The sequence below is a fragment of the Oryx dammah genome, unplaced genomic scaffold (assembly GCF_014754425.2).
Source record: "Oryx dammah isolate SB20612 unplaced genomic scaffold, SCBI_Odam_1.1 HiC_scaffold_28, whole genome shotgun sequence".
Taxonomy (NCBI): domain Eukaryota; kingdom Metazoa; phylum Chordata; class Mammalia; order Artiodactyla; family Bovidae; genus Oryx; species Oryx dammah.
In genome coordinates, this window is record NW_024070212.1 from 100,674,471 (window position 1) to 100,692,733 (window position 18,263).

General features: G+C 44.9%; 2 protein-coding genes across 4 annotated transcripts in view; one reads left to right on the forward strand and one right to left on the reverse strand.

Annotated features, from left to right (window-relative positions):
• The window catches only part of CFAP57 (cilia and flagella associated protein 57), a 68,823-nt gene extending 62,791 nt beyond the window's left edge, over nt 1-6,032 (reverse strand). For all 3 annotated transcript variants that reach the window (XM_040231457.1, XM_040231456.1, XM_040231458.1), the window contains exons 1-3: nt 5,962-6,032; nt 5,567-5,738; nt 820-1,136 (exon numbers count right to left, since the gene is read on the reverse strand). In XM_040231457.1, coding sequence (XP_040087391.1) covers nt 820-1,136; nt 5,567-5,723 — 474 coding nt within the window. In that variant the 5' untranslated portion in view covers nt 5,724-5,738; nt 5,962-6,032. The remainder of the gene's footprint in view (nt 1-819; nt 1,137-5,566; nt 5,739-5,961) is intronic.
• A 54-nt stretch (nt 6,033-6,086) lies between these two features.
• EBNA1BP2 (EBNA1 binding protein 2) lies at nt 6,087-12,836 on the forward strand. Its single transcript, XM_040231459.1, has 9 exons — nt 6,087-6,355; nt 6,439-6,522; nt 6,730-6,899; nt 7,497-7,620; nt 9,185-9,274; nt 10,238-10,313; nt 10,540-10,633; nt 12,346-12,508; nt 12,646-12,836. The coding sequence occupies exons 1-9, from the start codon at nt 6,290-6,292 to the stop codon at nt 12,694-12,696; spliced, it is 918 nt and encodes a 305-aa protein (XP_040087393.1). The 5' UTR covers nt 6,087-6,289; the 3' UTR covers nt 12,697-12,836.
• The last annotated feature ends 5,427 nt before the right edge of the window (nt 12,837-18,263 follow it).

Sequence of the window (18,263 nt, forward strand, 5' to 3'; positions counted from 1 at the left end):
CCCTGCTCTGACTAGGATGCTGTAGCATGCCTTACTATGACCTGGATGAAATAATCTTCAGGCTCTACTTGTCTTTGCTCTGATTCTGTAGTCACCAAACAACCTGTTGATTAACAAGTTCACTTCTCAAGGGAGGAAACACATGGATAGATGATGTGTGTTCTGGTTGGGACATGCTGGTTCACACGCCAGCCTCTTGTGAGAATAACAGAGTCTGTGCCCAAGAAGCTGATTAGCCAGTATCTCTGAACCTGAACAGAATTGTGCATGGACCTGTACAACTGAGCACTAGATCTCAGACCAGGTTGACTGCTCCAAGCAAAGCCTCCTTGGGACCCAACCAGCCTCCTGACACATCCTCTGCATTTTACCCTCAAAGCACAATAGAAACTTCTGCTCCTCAAATAACTGCAATTTCATGGATAGCTTCCTAAACATTTACGACCTCACACCACTTTCCTGAAGTCTTCCCACTGCCCAGAAATGTTTCCCAGTAGAGGCCAGGTCTGGGGAGAGAGAGCAAACTGATCAAACTGCCTCTGAACCTGACTTGTGACCAACAAGCAGTTCTGGGCCAAAATAAAGAACATAGACCCTGGGGTCAGGGAGTCCTGGTTCTGCTAAATTGTTGGAGTCTCAGTTCCTTCATCTTTAAAACAGAGACAATAATTATGTATACTTTATATAGTGTTGTGTGGCAAATTTCCAAATGCATTTTAAGAAATCAGCACTATTCCTGGCACGTAGAAAGCATTCAATGAGAGACAGCTTGTACTATTTTTTAATAATTTGCACAATATTTGTTATTCTGGGCAGTACCTGATAGACAGCATTGTTCTGAGTGTCGATTCTAACAATGGCCATGACTTTCTGTTTTTCCCACAGCCAATAGACAAGGTTTGATTCTGGAGGTGAAGTCTGAGTCAAGAGGTATTTGGAGTCTGGAGAAAAAGCTATGCAAATAAACTTCTGAACTGGGAAGTCAAAACTATTAAGGATTTTGCGCTTCCGGCAGGGGATGGCTGACAGTTCATAAATGGTGATGACAGGTTTATCTTGCACGGTCTCCGAGACAGCGAGGTAGCGCCGATTGGGACTGATAGCCAAGGCCAACATGCCCTGACTCTTGTCTGAGCCTGCAAACAGAGGAGAGGGGCTGGTGAGGGGCGACCATGCATTCACCGAGATTCAGCACAAACCAGGCACCGTGGAGGATGCTGCCAAGGCTACAGGAGAAAAGTGCAGAAACAGGTAACCGTTGATCCCTGTATCCTTCAGTACAACTGTGCCTTGGCTATTTTGAAAATAACTAGGATGGGCCCCTCACTGAGGCCATGGTGGGAGAAGTCAGGGAAGGATTCCTAAAAGAGGACAAAGTGAGAACAGGATGGGGGGTGGGCAGGTCAGGAAGGGCAAAGGTGTGGACGTGAGAAAGGGTGTAGATGGTGGGGGAACTACACACAGTGGGCAATGGCTGAGCATCCTCTGTGAGCCAGGGATGACCTAGATGGGTCTGGAAGGTGCAGCAGGGTCAGATAACAGGCCTTTATGCCCTAAACAGCCAGCACTCCATATTCTTCCTCCACTTTTTGCTCAGTCATGTCCAACTCTTTGCGACCCTATGGACTGTAGCCTCCCAGGCTTCTCCGTCCATGGGATTTTCCAGGCAAGAATACTGGAGTGGGTTGCCATGAGTTTTCGTAAACTCCAGGAGTTGGTGATGGACAGGGAGACCTGGTGTGCTGCGGTTCATGGGGTTGCAAAGAGTCGGACACGACTGAGTGACTGAACTGAACTGAAATTCATTTATATATTCCTTTATCCACTATATTCATTTATTTGTGTATTATTGGGTTTCTGGGATATTTATACTAGGACTAGCTTATTTTTGTAATCATATCTTCATTATGTGTTTGGATACCTTGCAAAGTACAATCTCAAGGAAAGAGGGAGAAAAAAGGAAATGATAAATTCCATTCTGGATATATTGTGTGTGAGATACGTACTGTGGAACTTTCAGGTAAAGAGGTCTTAGCAGGCAGCTTGATATGATGAAAGCTAGGGGAGAAGTTTGGACTGAAATACAGATCGGAGGTAAAAGTCATGGTGGGGCGTTGAAAGTGTGATTGTAGACAAGACTGCCAGGAGAAGGCAATGGATAACAGGTTACTCCCCTCCTCTGTGCTTCTGTACCAGGGCTGCGCCTGGCCTAGCAGGTGTCCTGCTCATTTACATAGTCCCAGTGCTCATTTGAATACATACCTGTCCCCACTACAATGCTGAGAGTTCCTGGAGGCCATGGGCCCTGGCTCTCTGGCTTATTCATTCTTTTAATCACTAGGGCCTGACTCCCCAGTGGGTGCTTAACATGTGCTGACTGATTGCAGTTTGTAAATACTTTCCTGTTGTTTTAACCTAGTTGATGACTGACTTCTCCTTGAAATATGTTTACCTCTTATATGGATTTCCTCTTTTTGGCTACTCCTCCAAAGACTCTTTTCCAGGTTCTTCCTCATTTACTGGCACTAAATGTAGGAAGGCCCCACAGCCCAATCTTTATCCTTCTTTTCTTTCACAAACACATTTACTCGCTGGGTGATCTAATCCATTCTAAGGATTTTTTTTTAAATTTATTTTTTGGCCATGCTGCAAGCATGTAGGATCTTAAGTTCCCTGACTGGGGGTTGAACCCATGTCCCCCGCATTGAAAGTGCAGAATTAACCACTGGACCACCAGGGAAGTCCTCATTCTAAGGACTTTCTATTTCACCTCGATGCTAACAACCTTCAAATTTTTATCACCAGCCAGGGCCTCTTTCTCTTGAATCCACAACCGACATCAATTGAAACTGAAAAAGTGTTAGTTGCTCAGTCGTGTTTGACTCTTTGCTACCCCATGGACTGTAGCCTGCCAGGCTCTTCTGTCCATGGAACTCTCCAGGTAAGAATTGACATCAAAGTGCTCACTTAAGATCCTATTTGCATATCTAGCAGGCATCTCAGTCTTCCCATGTCAAACACTAACATTCCACACAAAACCTGCTCCTTCTGCAGTCTTTCCTGTCTCTATTAGCAGCAACTCCATCCTTTCAGTCGCTCAGGCCAAAACCCTTGCTTCTTGCTTTTCTCTCCCAACTACATCAGGTCGATGAGGAAACCTATCACCCCCACCTTCAAAATAGAGCCAGGCTTTGATCCCTTTTCACCATGCTACCTGCTCCAAGCCACTATGTTCTCCCACCTGGATTACAGCAATGGTCCTTCAGCTGGTCTCCTGTTTCCTCTCTTGTCTTCCTTAAATTTATTCTTTGAACAGTAGCCAGAAGGAACCTTTTGAAACATAAGTCAGATCATGTCGCTCTGCTCAGAATCCTCCATCCCAGCTTCTCATTTTACTCAGAGTAGGAGCCCTTGATCTCAAAGCCCATGTGATGTTGCTCTGCTTACTTCTCTGCTTCACCTTTCGCTCCTCCTCCTCTATTCACTCTGCTCCAGGCATACTGGGTTCTTCACTATTCCGCTAACACCCTCAGCACCCTCCTAATCCAGAGCCGAAAAGATGAAAGGTAAATGTGGAGTGTATCAAAGAGATAATATAGGAGAATATATTAATAAGCTTGAGTAAGGTTGATAAATTTTATTTCATTAAAACTAAGAATTTCTGTCCATCAAGATACCCATAAGGAGGAAGAAAACACAAGCCCCAAACTAGGAGAAATTATTTGTAGTATCTATACATCTGACAGAGGATTAGCATACAGAAAATATAGTGCGACCATAAATCAGTAAGAAAATTACCCCCAAAAAACATAGAAAATGGATAAAAGATTTAAACAAGACATTTCACAGAAGATTAAACAGGAGTAGCCCCTTAATCATGTGAAAAGATACTCATCCTCATTAGTAGTAGGTAAATGCACAAAACATTAGAAGTAGAACAATAGCAAGGGGTGGTGAGGTTGTGGGGTAACAGCAGTGTGAACTAGCACTGCCACACTACTGTTTTGGTGTGTGCCCTGGAGAATCTCTGCACAAGTAGATGAGAACACTTCAATGCAAGAATGCTTATAGCAGCATGGTTTGAAATAGCAAAAAAAAAAAGTGAAAGTCACTTAGTTGCGTCTGACTCTTTGCAACCCCATGGACTATAGCCTGCCAGGCTCCTCTGTCCATGGAATTCTCCAGGCCAGAACACTGGATTGGGTGGTTGTTCCTTTCTCCACGGGATCTTCCCAACCCAGGGGTCAAACCCAAGTCGAACCCCATGTGATCAAACCCTCATTGCAGGTGGATTCTTTACCATCTGAGCCACCAGAAAAGCAAAAAAAAAAAAAGTCGGTTCTCAAATATTCATCAACACTAGAATGGATAAATATACTTGAGACATTAGAGTCATATGAGGGAATACTGCATAGTAATAAAAAGAACTCAGTTAACATGTACAAAATGCATGAATCTCACAGTATGTTGTTAAACAACAGAAGCAAGTCACAGAATACATACACTACCACTACATTTATACGAAGTTGGAAAGTAGCACAAACAAAAACAACATCTTACATAAGGCCAGACAGATAACTATGTGGTAAAACTATACAGAGAAATAAGGGAATAATTACAAATTCCAGGATGGAGTGAGAGTGGGCACATGTGAGATGAATGAAGTTGGGGAGAAACACTGGAACTGGTAACGTACTATTTGTTCTTCTTTTGGTAGATTTTCAAAGCTTCATTTTACTATAGTTCTTTAAATACTACACATATGTAGTATATAGTCTTCTGTATGCATGTCACAGTAAAACAGGTTGAGTGCAGAAGAGTGGCTAAGGTGTGGAAATCATGTGTATCATTAGCAGGACCAATGTGAACAAAACCAAACGTTACAGTATATAAATGGTTATTCCTGCCCTGGGATAAAGTCTCCAGTGTCTTCATCATAAATGGATTCAAAAGGTCTGCAATGAAAGTGGTGTACTCTAGAAAACTGTTAGAGAAGTCAAAAAACAGCCCTGGTGATGACAAAGAGAGTGATAATAAAGATGCATGAAACTCTTCAAAAGAATTTTTTTCCACTAGATCACAGTGAAAATAAGTACGTTTAAATTAACAGGATTTTACATGTGACTTTATGTATGATTCATTAATCTATACTTAATACATTAATAATCTATACTTTATACATTAATCTATGCTTCCCTGGTGGCTCAGATGATAAAGCGTCTGCCTGCAATGCGGGAGACCCGGGTTCGATTCCTGGGTCGGGAAGATCCCCTGGAGAAGGAAATGGCAATCCACTCCAGCACTCTTGCCTGGAAAATCTCATGGACGGAGGAGCCTGATAGGCTACAGTCCATGGGGTCCCAAAGAGTCGGACACGACTGAGAGACTTCACTTCTTAATCTATACATTAAATTAAGGCAAGTAGACATGTATTTCTTCTACATTTATAAAACTATATGTATATTCAAGTTGTCCAAAAAAGTTTTCTTTCAACCTTCCTATTGGGATTATGGTGTTATATTTGGTTCACACGGTTACCTAGGTGTCAGATTGGAAACAGATTTACCTGGAATGAATTTTTGCCATTTCTGATCCACATTGTACTTCACACAATGATTCCCTGAAGGAAATATAATGATCTGTTCATCGAAGAAGAAGACATTGTTGGACACGTGGGATCGAAGACCAAAAACATGCAGCGACTGAGCTACCACAGTGGACATGGTCGGGTAGTTCCGCTAAAGAGGCAACGCGGCTGGTGAGCACGGAGAAGCGCGAAACCCCGCCCACCCGGCCGCACCCGCCCCGCGACACGCCCGTGGCTCCGCCTCCGAACTGCTCCTCCACCCCCTCCCCTGAGCAATCTCCGCCGGTGCCCCAGACCCGGCTCCTGCGTCTGCTCGTTCCTTTCGCCCTCGCGGCTTCCTGCTCCTCTGGACGACCCCCAGGGATCTCTCCCACCTGTAAGCTTCTGCTCTCTGGATCAGCAGACCACGCGTGTGTCCAGTGCACTACCCCTACGAATCCGGAGCAAGCCGGCACTCACCGACGCCGGAGCGGTTCCTATAGCAACGGCAAGCCGGAAGTATGTCAGCACCCGGAAGCGGAAGTCTTTTGCTCAGAGAGCTCAGGAGCAGCTGTTTGCTCCGGTGCGGTTCCAGTCCACGTGGGTCCGCTGCAGGAGGGCAGGGGGCTGCAAACCGGCAGCGGCGAGGGGCGCCCTTTTCCAGGCGCGGGGGGCTCGGGCTACTCGGCGTCCTCCGGTAGGTGTGGACTCGCGCTCGGTGAGATGGACACCCCCCCGCTCTCAGGTTCGGACTCCGATTCTGATGACTCTCTTGTCACAGACAGAGAGGTAGGTATCATCCGAGCTCGCGCGGCTGCGCGAGGGAGAGGGTTCCTCACTCTCCCGTTCTCACCGGGGAACGTGCCCTGTAGTTGCAGGAGGCGTTTTCCCGAGGGCTTCTGAAGCCAGGCCTCAACGTGGTGCTAGAGGGGCCGAAGAAGGCCGTGAACGACGTGGTGAGTTCGGGCGCCCGGTCGGAGGATGCTAGACTTGGGATGCGCGCGAGGCACTGTTGTGCTCCAGAGACTGCGTTCTAGTTCTAGGAAAGACACAACCTGCGCATTGCCAACCAAGAGTTTCAACTACCTGTCGGGGTCTTGGAGGCTGGCACTTCATTTGTTGGCCTGTTACCTTTTTGTGAGCTTGGTGTCTGAATTTCCTAGAGTGGCCTGAAGCAGTGTTTGGCTGAATTCAAGCGGGATCTGGAATGGGTTGAAAGGCTTGATGTGACCCTGGGTCCGGTACCAGAAATCAGTGGACCTCAGTCAACATCTCAGAGCCAGGATCCGAAAGCTGTTGATCCAGAAGATGACTTTAAGCGTGAGATGAGCTTGTACGTATGCTTTCAAGTGTGGGAAAGGTTGTGGGTCCCTATGCTAGAGAGTGGGGAGAGGGTGGAAGCCGTGAGCATGTGTTCCTCCGAGGTGTCCTAAGCCTGGGAGTAGGGAGGAAAGCTTCTTTGGACAAAAGAGTAGGAGATGCTCCGTGGTTGAGAGAAAGGCCCCGTGCTCCAGCAGTCACAATTTAAAGTCCAATTTATTTTCAAATACTAAGTTTTAAAATTTTTGTGCAGTTGATTATGAGAACAAAACGTTGCTTATGCTGGATCCTTATATGGACTTTTTTTTTAGTGACTAAATAAGAATGTGTAATTGGCATTTGTAAGTTAGTGAGCACTTCTAAAGTGGTCATTCTGTTAAACTACTAATTCATTTTAAGCAATACTCCCCACACCTTTTAAAAGAGTGTACATCTAAATTTCTCCTGAGTTAATGAGGTTTTATTACCATTTTTATTTGTGTGTGTGTTCTTGCTGGTGGAGGTCAGGTGTTGCGGGCTCTTCCGACCTTGGATACCTTATGAGAGGCCGTCAGAAGGATGTAAGACCTCTCTGCCTTAGCTTATTTCACACTTTGTCCTACATCTGCAGCTACCGTCAAGCCCAGGCAGCGGTGCTTGCAGTATTGCCCCGCCTCCATCAGCTCAAAGTGCCTACCAAGCGGCCTACGGATTATTTTGCAGAGATGGCCAAGTCTGATCAGCAGATGCAAAAGGTAAGAAATGAAAAAGGTTTTCTCTGGAAGACTGAAGCTTTGTACTTAAGTCTATACAGCTGGCTTGTCTCCCTTAATGTTCAAACAAACAAAGGCATAAGCACATTAATAGGGAGCCAGTTGTCAGAGGAAAATTATTATCTGAGTTATCTATGTCAGATTCATGCTAATCAACACCAGTTGGACAAATGTAAGGTTGACTTTTTCCTAATAAAAACAGTTAAGGGAGGAAGATAATGTAAGAAGTGTGGTCCCTAAGATAAAGATGATCTTTATGCATCTCCTACCTGGCATAGTCATGGCATGGTGTGTGGAAGAGACAATTCTTTCCTGCCGTTGCCGGGGCAGCATTATAACTTGTAGACAGTTACCTTTCTCTGAGCCTCAGTTTTTCTCTGCTCTAGAATGAAGGATTAATATATGGCTCAGATTTGGCATATTTTATAGTTAGGTAAGTTAAGGCTAGTCAAGGCTATAGTTTTTCCAGTAGTCATGTATGGATGTGAGAGTTGGACTACAAAGAAAGCAGAGCGCTGAAGAATTGATGCTTTTGAACTGTGGTGTTGGAAAAGACTCTTGAGAGTCCCTTGGACTGCAGGAAGATCCAACCAGTCCATCCTAAAGGAAATCAGTCCTGAATATTCATTGGAAGGACTGATGCTGAAGCTGAAACTCCAATACTTTGGCCATCTGATGTAAAGAGCTGACTCATTGGAAACGACCCTGATGCTGGGAAGAATTGAGGGCAGGAGGAGAAGGGGACGACACGGGATGAGATGGTTGGATGGCATCACCGACTCAATGGACCTGAGTTTGAGTAAACTCTGGGAATTGGCAATGGACAGGGAGGCCTGGTATGCTGCAGTCCATGGGGTCACAAAGAGTTGGACACGACTGAGTGATTGAACTGAACTGAACTGAACTGAACTGAACAGTTAGGTAGAATTTTGTCCTTATTCAACTTTGGGAGACAGAGAATTACCAATGTCTATCCAAGATATACCTAAATAGTTCCCTTGGGTCTCAAGCTGGATTTTCTTGTCTCAGTGGTACTCAAGTAAGCTAATCTAGAGATGAACCCAGACCCATTTCTGCACATTCAAATTCATAACTGTTCATTCTTTAACTGAAATGTGTATGTTTAATGCAGACGGCTAGGTACCTGATATCTGTTTGAGTTTTTATAGTGCAGATAGTATACTGGAGAAGGAGGCTAAAGCTGCATATTGGTTTCACCACAGTCTGCAGACGGTATGGATGGAGAGAAGTTAGTCTTTTCTCCTGATTCAGTGGCAAGCAAGCTGTTTGTAACAGAGCAAACAACACACTGGGAATAAGAAGGTCACTTTGATGTTGTGCTTCCAAGGCTGAGACTTTTGGTGTCTTGAATAAAGGTGTTAGCCTTTGGGCCTTTTTATCCTTGTGTGTGAAACACAGGGCTTGGAGTAGATGATTCACAAGGTTCCTTTGAACTCCACAGTGTGTCCGTTCCCTGCTGCATGCACCCTAAGCAGCTTCCATGCCATTTTCAATTAACATAAGCTGATAACATTTTGTGTTTTAGATTCGACAGAAACTGCAGGCTAAACAGGCCGCCATGGAGAAGTCGGAAAAGGCTAAGCAGCTGCGAGCACTTAGAAAATATGGAAAGAAGGTGGGAAGGACAACAGACAGGGATGGGGCCAAGGGTGTTTGTCCATAGATTGCCTGGTCTGAGTTGGTTCTGTGCCTGGTATGTGTTCCATTGTGTGTTTATTATCTCATAGCAGCATGGGTTGCTAGTGTCCACAAACACAATCCCTCCTGGACACCTGTGTGTCACCAGAAGTAGTATGGTCACTACAAGTGAGTCAGGCACTTCTCTGGGCTGCACTTTACACATCTGTACAGTGAAGAGCTGGGTCCAGATCAGTGGTTTCCAAACCTGATCTCCCAGCACAGTCCGATGGGGGATAATTTGTTTGACCAGGGAACATTTGGCAGTGTCTGGAGGCATTTTTGGTTGTCATACCTTGGTGGGGAGTGTGCAGTTGGCAGCTTGTGGGTGGAGAGCAGGGAGGCTTCTAAACATCCTGCAATGCATAGGACAGGCCATGCTTCCCCCTGACAAAGAATGATCCTGTCCAAACTATCATAGTGTTGGGATGGAGAAACCCTGCCTTAGAGTTTAAGCATCTCTTCTTATCCTTAAAGGCTTTTTTGGGGAGATTGTTTTCTCTGTTGGTATTTTCATGCCTAGCAACAGTGGTTTAGGTATTTAATCTGCCCAGATAAAATTAGGGAGAGAATTGGATGTTGACATAAACATGATTTGTGCAGTTTTGTAGCGGGTTGTGTCATGGGTAAGAATGCAGACTGCCTGGGTGTGAATCTCAGCTCCACACTTGCTGTGTGACTTAGGCAAATTATAGTGTCTCTCTGTGCTTCGTTTTGGGGTCATAAGAGTTTCTGCTTCACTGGGTTGTTGGGATGAGAAATTGAGACTCTACTTAGAGCCTTAACGTGGTTGTGGCACACAGTCAGTGCTCAGTGGTGGTCACAGCCTGGTCCCTGAGAGACTGTAGACGTTTGGAGTGCTGGTTTGGAGTGGGTGTAACAGTCCTGTGTGCACATACAGGTGCAAACAGAGGTTCTTCAGAAGCGGCAGAAGGAGAAATCACACATGATGGGTGCCATTAAGAAATATCAGAAAGGTGAGTGTATTCTCTCATAAGGCTGCAGGGGAGCAGGGGTACCTGCGGATTCTGTCAAACACATCTGAAGGCTTGATTGATCTGGAACTATTGGACCTCACATTTGGGAATGGTGTGGGGAGCAAGATGTGCCTCTTAATACCAATTCCATAAGTAACATCCTTCTTTTGAAGTTGAATCCTTTTTTTAAAACACTGTGGTGCTGATCACAGTACTCCACTCCCAGGTTTCTCTGATAAACTGGACTTCCTTGAGGGAGATCACAAGCCTGTTGCACGGAGCACAAAAGAAGGAGCCAAAAGCCAGCACATGAAGAAGGGGTGAGTGCTGCATTCCATTTTGGTGGCGGTGCGTGCAGGGCCGCAGGTCCTGTGTGGCCTCAGTGCAGGGAGTGCGGCTGTGCCTGCGGCCAGACCTGTGGGCCCTGTGATGGGCCTGTTCAACCACGTCAGTTCCTGAAGGTTCAGGGAGGTGATTTCAGGGAATGTGCAGTAGAAGTTGATTCCTCATGTGTGAGGGTTGTGTGCAGACCTAGTGTTCTGATCCGGGTTCTGTCTCTCATTAGGAGGGTAGTTTTGAGCAAGTTACTTCACCTTCCTAAATGTTAATTTCCTCATCTGTGAAAATGAAAAAAAAAATTGTAAATACCTCTCATATTAGAAAGATTAAAAGGGATAATGTTGGATATTATTATTGGTTCTTTTTGTTCACCTTTATGCATTCCTGGACACCCACCCTGAGGAGAATGATCATATCTGTATAATATAGTCCATGCTGTGATAGAGGCATTGAGGGAGAAGTCTGGAAGGCTGTTTTAGAAGTATGTGACATGGTCCAGGGGTCAGTCTGGGGATGGCTTCCTGGAGAAGGGTTCACCAGAGCTTAGTCTAAAAGATGAGTAGGAATTAACCAGGAGAACAGGAGAGACATGGGTTTGGGGAAGATGGAAGAACATGAATGAGCAGAAGTGTAGAGATGAGAACAGCAGGTTTGTGTGTGAGAAACAGCCAGCATTTGGTGTCATGGGGGTTACCGTGAGGCAAGGACTGGTGAGGTGTAGCTGGAAGGACCTGGGCCGATTACAGGGCAGCGTTGTCAGGAGCCTGGGATATTTCCAGCAGTCAGTGGGGAGGTGCTCATGGGCTTTACTCAAAGTGGTGAGCAGGTCATGTTCATGTTTTCAGTATTACAGTGGTACTTGTTTAAGTGAGGGAGGCAGGGAAATTGATCAGGGGCCCGTTACAAAAGTCCAGAAACAAGGAGTATGACCTAAAAGTGGTAATAGGGGTAGAGAAGAGAAAATTGGTTGAAGAAATTCTCAAGAGGTCAAATTAGCAGGACTCAGTCATTGAGCTGGGTGCAGAGAATGAAAGAAGGAATTATAATCCACTCTAGGTTATAGTGTGGGCAGCTGAGTATATGGTAGGACCTCCAACCTCAAGTTAGGCTGTAGATACAGGAGGTGAAACCAGTCTAGGAGGGAGGTGACTATGACTTCGGATATGGTGAATTGAGATTCCTGTGGGATGATCAGTTTTAACATGTATTACACTCGAACATTAACTGCATTTAATATCCTAGGAAGATTTAGTTTAAAAATGGGGCTTCCCGGGTGGCTCAAATGGTAAAGAATCTGCCTGAAATGCTGAAGACCTTGGTTTGATCCCTGAGTGCAGAGGATCCCTTGGAGAAGGGAATGGCAACCCACTCCAGTATTCTTGCCTGGAAGATTCCATGGACAGAGGAGCCTGGTGGGCTGCAGTCCATGGGCTCTGAAGATAAATGATGAGCCGCATGATGGATCTTTGCCTGATGCTCGCTTTGTTTTCCTGCTTTGGTGGTTAAGGCTGTAGGTAGATGATCTTGTCTGGGGAGTTTACAGAGTAGAAATACTGGGTAAAGGATGAGATTTTGGGTACAGTAGTATCTACAGGCTTCGTTTACAGAGAGGAAACTGAGGGTATGGTTGGATCATAACATTTGTCAGGATTTGCAGTGTTGAGGGTAACCTATAAGACTGCTTTTTTTCCAGGCCTAATGCCAAGAGACGCTATAAAAACCAGAAGTTTGGTTATGGTGGGAAGAAGAAAGGTTCCAAGTGGAACACTCGTGAGAGCTATGATGATGTATCCAGCTTCCGGGCCAAGACAGCTCATGGCAGGGGCCTCAAGAGGCCTGGAAAGAAAGGATCAAATGTGAGTATGGAGTGAGGGGGCTGGAGCAGCCTCCACTCCCACCCCTCCCTTTCCCCTCTCTTTCTTTCCTTGTGTCCAGACCCTGGGGCAGAAGGCCAACTGCTGTGTGAACACATGTGATATTTCCTTTTCTGCAGAAAAGACCTGGAAAACGGACAAGAGAGAAAATGAAGAGCAGAAGACACTGAACAAGCTGCATCTTTGTATACAAACAAACACCAAGAAAAAGAGATAGGGACTTGGGATTTCACAAGGCAGTTGGATCCCTTCTGTTAGCTTCTTTTTGTAAAAATTCTTTCAATAAACTAAAGAAAAATTTTCAAAGAAATATATATTCTTGGTTAAAAACCCATGACTAAAAGATTTAGAGGTTCTTTTACATATTAAATAACATTGCCATTTATTGATAATAAATAAACGAGCCCTGTGGAGGTTAAAAGCATGGACTCTGGGGCCAGACTGTCAGGTTTGACACGTGGCTCTGCTGTGTGCTTGCTGTTTGACCCTGGGCAAGTTGATTTTTCTGTGCTCTGTCATCTCTATATAGACATGATAATAGAATCTACCAAAGAGGGTTCCTGTCAGCAGTGAGTTAATATGTGCAAAATGCTTAGCACACTGCCTGTTGTATAATGAAGAGTACATACCCTCGTGGGATTATTTTGCTGGGTGGGGTGGTTCTCCATAATGTCGGCTGAGCCATGTGGTGTGTGTTTATTTGAAGTTGTCCAGTGCCGGCTTGGAGCTGTGTGCAGGTTGAACGTTGTGAGCAGGCCATGTTTCGTGTTGGGATTTTTTCTGTCTTGAGAGGTAGGAAGGGAAGACTGCTTCCCACCCCGCACCACACCCCGCCCCCTCCCCTGCCCCCATTCCAGTTTACACATTTTGAGGCTACAAATATCTGAGAACTCTAGATGCTTAAGCAGGAAAAACAACTCATTTTTGCATGGTCTTCTTGTAGCATCATTGGTACCTAAAAGATCTCTCTGGTTTCCTATGATACTGTTCCTAGAACAAAAATAATGAGTTAGTTTTTGTAAACTAATTTCAACGAACAAAAGTCTAAGCACATAGGTCATATTCTCAGAAGACCACAATGTTTTACCCCAGCCTGTTTTGACAATTTGTACAATAGTAGTGAATAGGGTAATGAATAGTAATTCCAGTTAGGAGCCTTAGCTTAAGAAACTTTGAATTATGAGTGGAACATAGGAGAGTTTTAAGATTGACAGAGTTTATACTAGTAGGGACAAAAGGAAATTACTGATTTGAATACTTCTGTAGGGTTTGGATGATGTACCTTCTTTCCTTTTTTTTTTCTTTTTATAGCAAATGGAATCAATTTCAGAGATATACTTTATAGACCTTATTTATATCACTTTACCATTCCAACTCTTCAAGTTTAATTGGGCTACATTCAGTATTAGCTCTCACATTGCTTTAAAATGTAATTCCATGCACGGAAGGATGGGTAGGATGCTAGTCGTTGCCATGACCAAGACCAGGCTGTTCTTGCTTTGTACCAATATGTGTGGACTTCAGCTGTCAGGGTGCCGTGTCAATAACAGTTCCTGGACAGCACTGTTCACCTTTCAGTTACCAAAGTATTGTTAACCGAGTAACTGTGGAAAGTAGAGATTTTGCTGCTGGCTCTTCAGTCCATGAAACTACTGCCTAAAAGATACACAGTGGTTAGTGACCCCAAACTGCTTCTGTCAAAGTCTGTGGGTGATGGGTCACCACACGTGGTACTCACTGCATGCATATCTGGCAAAGAGAGCAGTTGTGTTGCCTCCTCATGTTCAGCAATAAACCCACATGGCATTTCATAAAAGTAAGTAACTGGAAGAGGGAATTGACCAAAGAAATGGAAAGTGACAAAGTTGGAAGTAAAATTGAATAGGACGCAAATGGAGTTATGGGAGGACTATGTTGCCAGGGAATGGAGACATGGCTGCTGTTCTAGGACTAAGAAGAGGTGCACCGAGAGAGCTAGTGAATGTGAACTGAAACAGAATGAGGGAAATGGTGGAGAGGATGGGGTCCCAGAGGAAGTCACCCTGGCAGAAAACTTAACACTAAAGGGACTTGGAGGTATTTTGTGACATTGAAAGTACAAATGATACAATGTTGAAAGCGAATCTGATAGGGATAGAGTAGGATAATTAGTTTACAAATCCCACTAGAGGATTAAAAGGTAATTTTAAAGGAGTTTGGGAGATTTGTAAGTTAATGACCACTCAAGAAAATCCAGTGATCTAGCAACAACCTGTCCTTTATTGTGCCCATCTTTGCATGAAATGCAATCAAGGACAGAAATGGATGGACCTAACAGAAGCAGAAGATACTAAGAAGAGGTGGGAAAAATACACAGAAGAACTATACAAAAAAGATCTTCATGACCCAGATAACCATGATGGTGTGATCACTCACCTAGAGCCAGACATCCTGGAATGCCTTAGTCAAGTGGGCTTTATGAAGCATCACTAAGAACAAAGCTAGTGGAGGTGATGGAATTCCAGTTGAGCTATTTCAAACCTGTGAAATTGCTGTGAAAGTGCTGCACTCAATATGCCAGCAAATTTGGAAAACTCAGCAGTGGCCACAGAACTGGAAAAGGTCAGTTTTCATTGCAATCCCAAAGAAGGGCAATGCCAAAGAATGTTCAAACTTGCACTTATTTCAGATGCTAGCAAGAAAATGCTCAAAATTCTCCAAGCCAGGCTTTAATAGTACGTGAACCATGAACTTCCAGATGTTCAAGCTGGACATAGAAAAGGCAGAGGAACCAGAGATCAAATTGCCAGCATCCGTTGGATCATCAAAAAAGCAAGAGAATTCCATAAAAACATCTACTTCTGCTTTATTGATTACACCAAAGCCTCTGACTGTGTAGATCACAACAAGCTGTGAAAAATTCTTCAAGAGATGGGAAATCCAGACCACCTTACCTGCCTCCTGAGAAATCTGTATGCAGGTCAAGAAGCAACAGTTAGAACCAGACATGAAACAAAAGACTTGTTCCAAATAGGGAAAAGAGTACATCAAGGCTGTATATTGTCACCCTGCTTATTTAATTTATATGCAGAGCACATCATGTGAAATGCTGGGTTGGATGAAGCACAAACTGGAATCAGGATAGCTGGGAGAAATATCAATAACCTTGGATATGCAGATGATACCACCTTTATGGCAGAAAGTGAAGAGGAACTAAGAGCCTCTTAATGAAAGTGAAAGAGGAGAGTGAAAAAGTTGGCTTAAAACTCAACATTCAGAAAACGAAGATCATGGCAAATAGAAGGGGAAACAATGGAAACAGTGACAGACTTTATTTTCTCGGGCTCCAGAATCACTGCAGATGGTGACTGCAGCCATGAAATTAAAAGACGCTTGCTTCTTGGAAGAAAAGCTATGACCAACCTAGACAGCATATTAAAAAGCAGAGATACTACTTTGCCGACAAAGGCCCCTCTAGTTAAAGCTATGGTTTTTCCAGTAGTCATGTATGGATGTGAGAGTTGGACTACAAAGAAAGCTGAGCATCGAAGAATTGATTCTTTTGAACTGTGGCATTGGAGAAGACTCCTGAGAGTCCCTTGCACTGCAAGGAGATCAAACCAGTCAATCCTAAAGGAAATCAGTCCTGAATATTCATTGGAAGGGCTGATGCTGAAGCTGAAGCTCCAATCTTTTGGCCACCTGATGCAAAGAGCTGACTCATCAGAAAAGACCCTGATGCTGGGAAAGATTGAAGGCGGGAGAAGGGGGCAACAGAGGATGAAATGGTTGGATGGCATCAGCAACTCGATGGACATGAGTTTGAGCAAGCTCTGGGAATTTGTGATGAACAGGAAAGCCTGGCGTGCTGCAGTCCATGGGATCACAAAGAATCAGACACGACTGAGCGACTGAATGGAACTGAGCAACAATCTAGAGGAAGACCAGGTGCATCCAAGTGCCAGGCACACTCAAGCCACAAGTCCTGATAGTTAAAATTCTGCCCCTCCCCCCCACCAGTGCCTTAATGTGTACCTACCTGGAAGCTCTCTAAACCTCATGACCAACCTAGATAGCATATTAAAGAGCAGAGGCGTTACTTTGCCAACAAATGTCCATCTAGTCAAGGCTATGGTTTTTCCAGTGGTCATGTATGGATGTGAGTTGGGCTGTGAAGAAAGCTGAGTGACTAAGAAGTGATGCTTATGAACTGTGGTGTTGGAAGACTCTTGAGAGTCCCTTGGACTGTAAGGAGATCCAGCCAATCTATTCTAAAGGAGATGAGTCCTGGGTGTTCACTGGAACAACTGATGCTAAAGCTGAAACTACAATACTTTGGCCACCTCATGTGAAGAGCTGACTCATTTGAAAAGACCCTGATGCTGGGAGGAATTGGGGGCAGGAGGAGAAGGGGATGACAGAGGATAAGATGGTTGGATGGCATCACTCGATGGACGAGTTTGAGTAAACTCCAGGAGTTGGTGATGGACAGGGAGGCCTGTGCTGCGGTTCATGGGGTCGCAAAGAGTCGGACACGACTGTGTGACTGAACTGAACTGAACCTGGGAGCTCCCTAAACCCTGCAGTCTAAGGGCTTTATGGAGATTTCACCATGTGGGCATTATTGATGAAATCATGGGCCATCAGTGATTAGTTCAATCTTGAGCTCCTCCTCCCTCCCGAGATTTTGGGTGGTGGGGCTGGAAGTTTTAAGTTTCTAAGCAAGGTTTAGTCTTCCTGGGGAGCAGCCCCCATCCTGAAACTATCAAGAAGCTGCCAAGACTCGCCTCATTAGAACAAAAGACCCTCCTACCGCCTCTATCACTTAAATTACAAAGGATTTAGGAGTTCTGTGTCAGGAACCATGACAAAGATCAAATCTCTTTCTATGATATCACAAGTGACCGCCTGGTCATTGATCATGGATTCCTTACAGCAGATGCACTGTAACAGTCATGAGATACTGCACACTTCTAGATCTCCACGGAGTCACTAAAAACTGATCTGGCCCATCCTTGGATGAAAATGTCCATCAGGGTGGGGCCACTCAGGATTGCAGCTTCCATTCAGTCTTGGCAATTTCAAAAACAGGACTGACCTCAGCAGTATATGGCTTCACTCTTCAAGGTATAAGTCAGCAACAGCCAGATGGAAGATACACAGAGAACAAGGTATTGGGCAGGTGTGGGGAAGTGATAAGTGGGGTGTACAGAATGTCTGTGCACTCCTTGGGTGAGTAACTCTCCCAGCACTTCTGTGTGTTCAGCTGCCTGGATGGTCCCTGGTTCCTTCTTCCCAGAACTTTCAAATGATACCATGTGGGGGTCTTTGGGGGCCAGTTCTTTAGAGCTGGCTTATTTTCCCAAAAAGGAGCCCTCTAGCTTCAAACCCAGGGTAAAAATGCAGCCTGGTGGGTGAGGGGTTCATCCCTCCTTTCACAGATGTTCATTGATTGTTTTCAAGCTCACACCTACTCCTAGCCCGCGTCTTAGTGTCTCCGAGCCCTGGCCTTTGCCCATTCCTCCAAGAGTAAACCTCCAGTATGGGAGCTGTTAAGCATCTTGCGCTGGGGTGTGCAATGGGACTCCCAGCAGACTCCCTCCCTCCTTCAATTCCTTGCCTCACACCATTCTGTCCAGAATCCTGACCCCTCTCCAGAGATCTGGGGAGATAGGACTCTGTGCTCAGAGGTGCCCCACTCAGCTCGCATTTTGTGGTTTCCTCCACCCTCTTCCACCAGCTTTCCATCTTCTAAGCA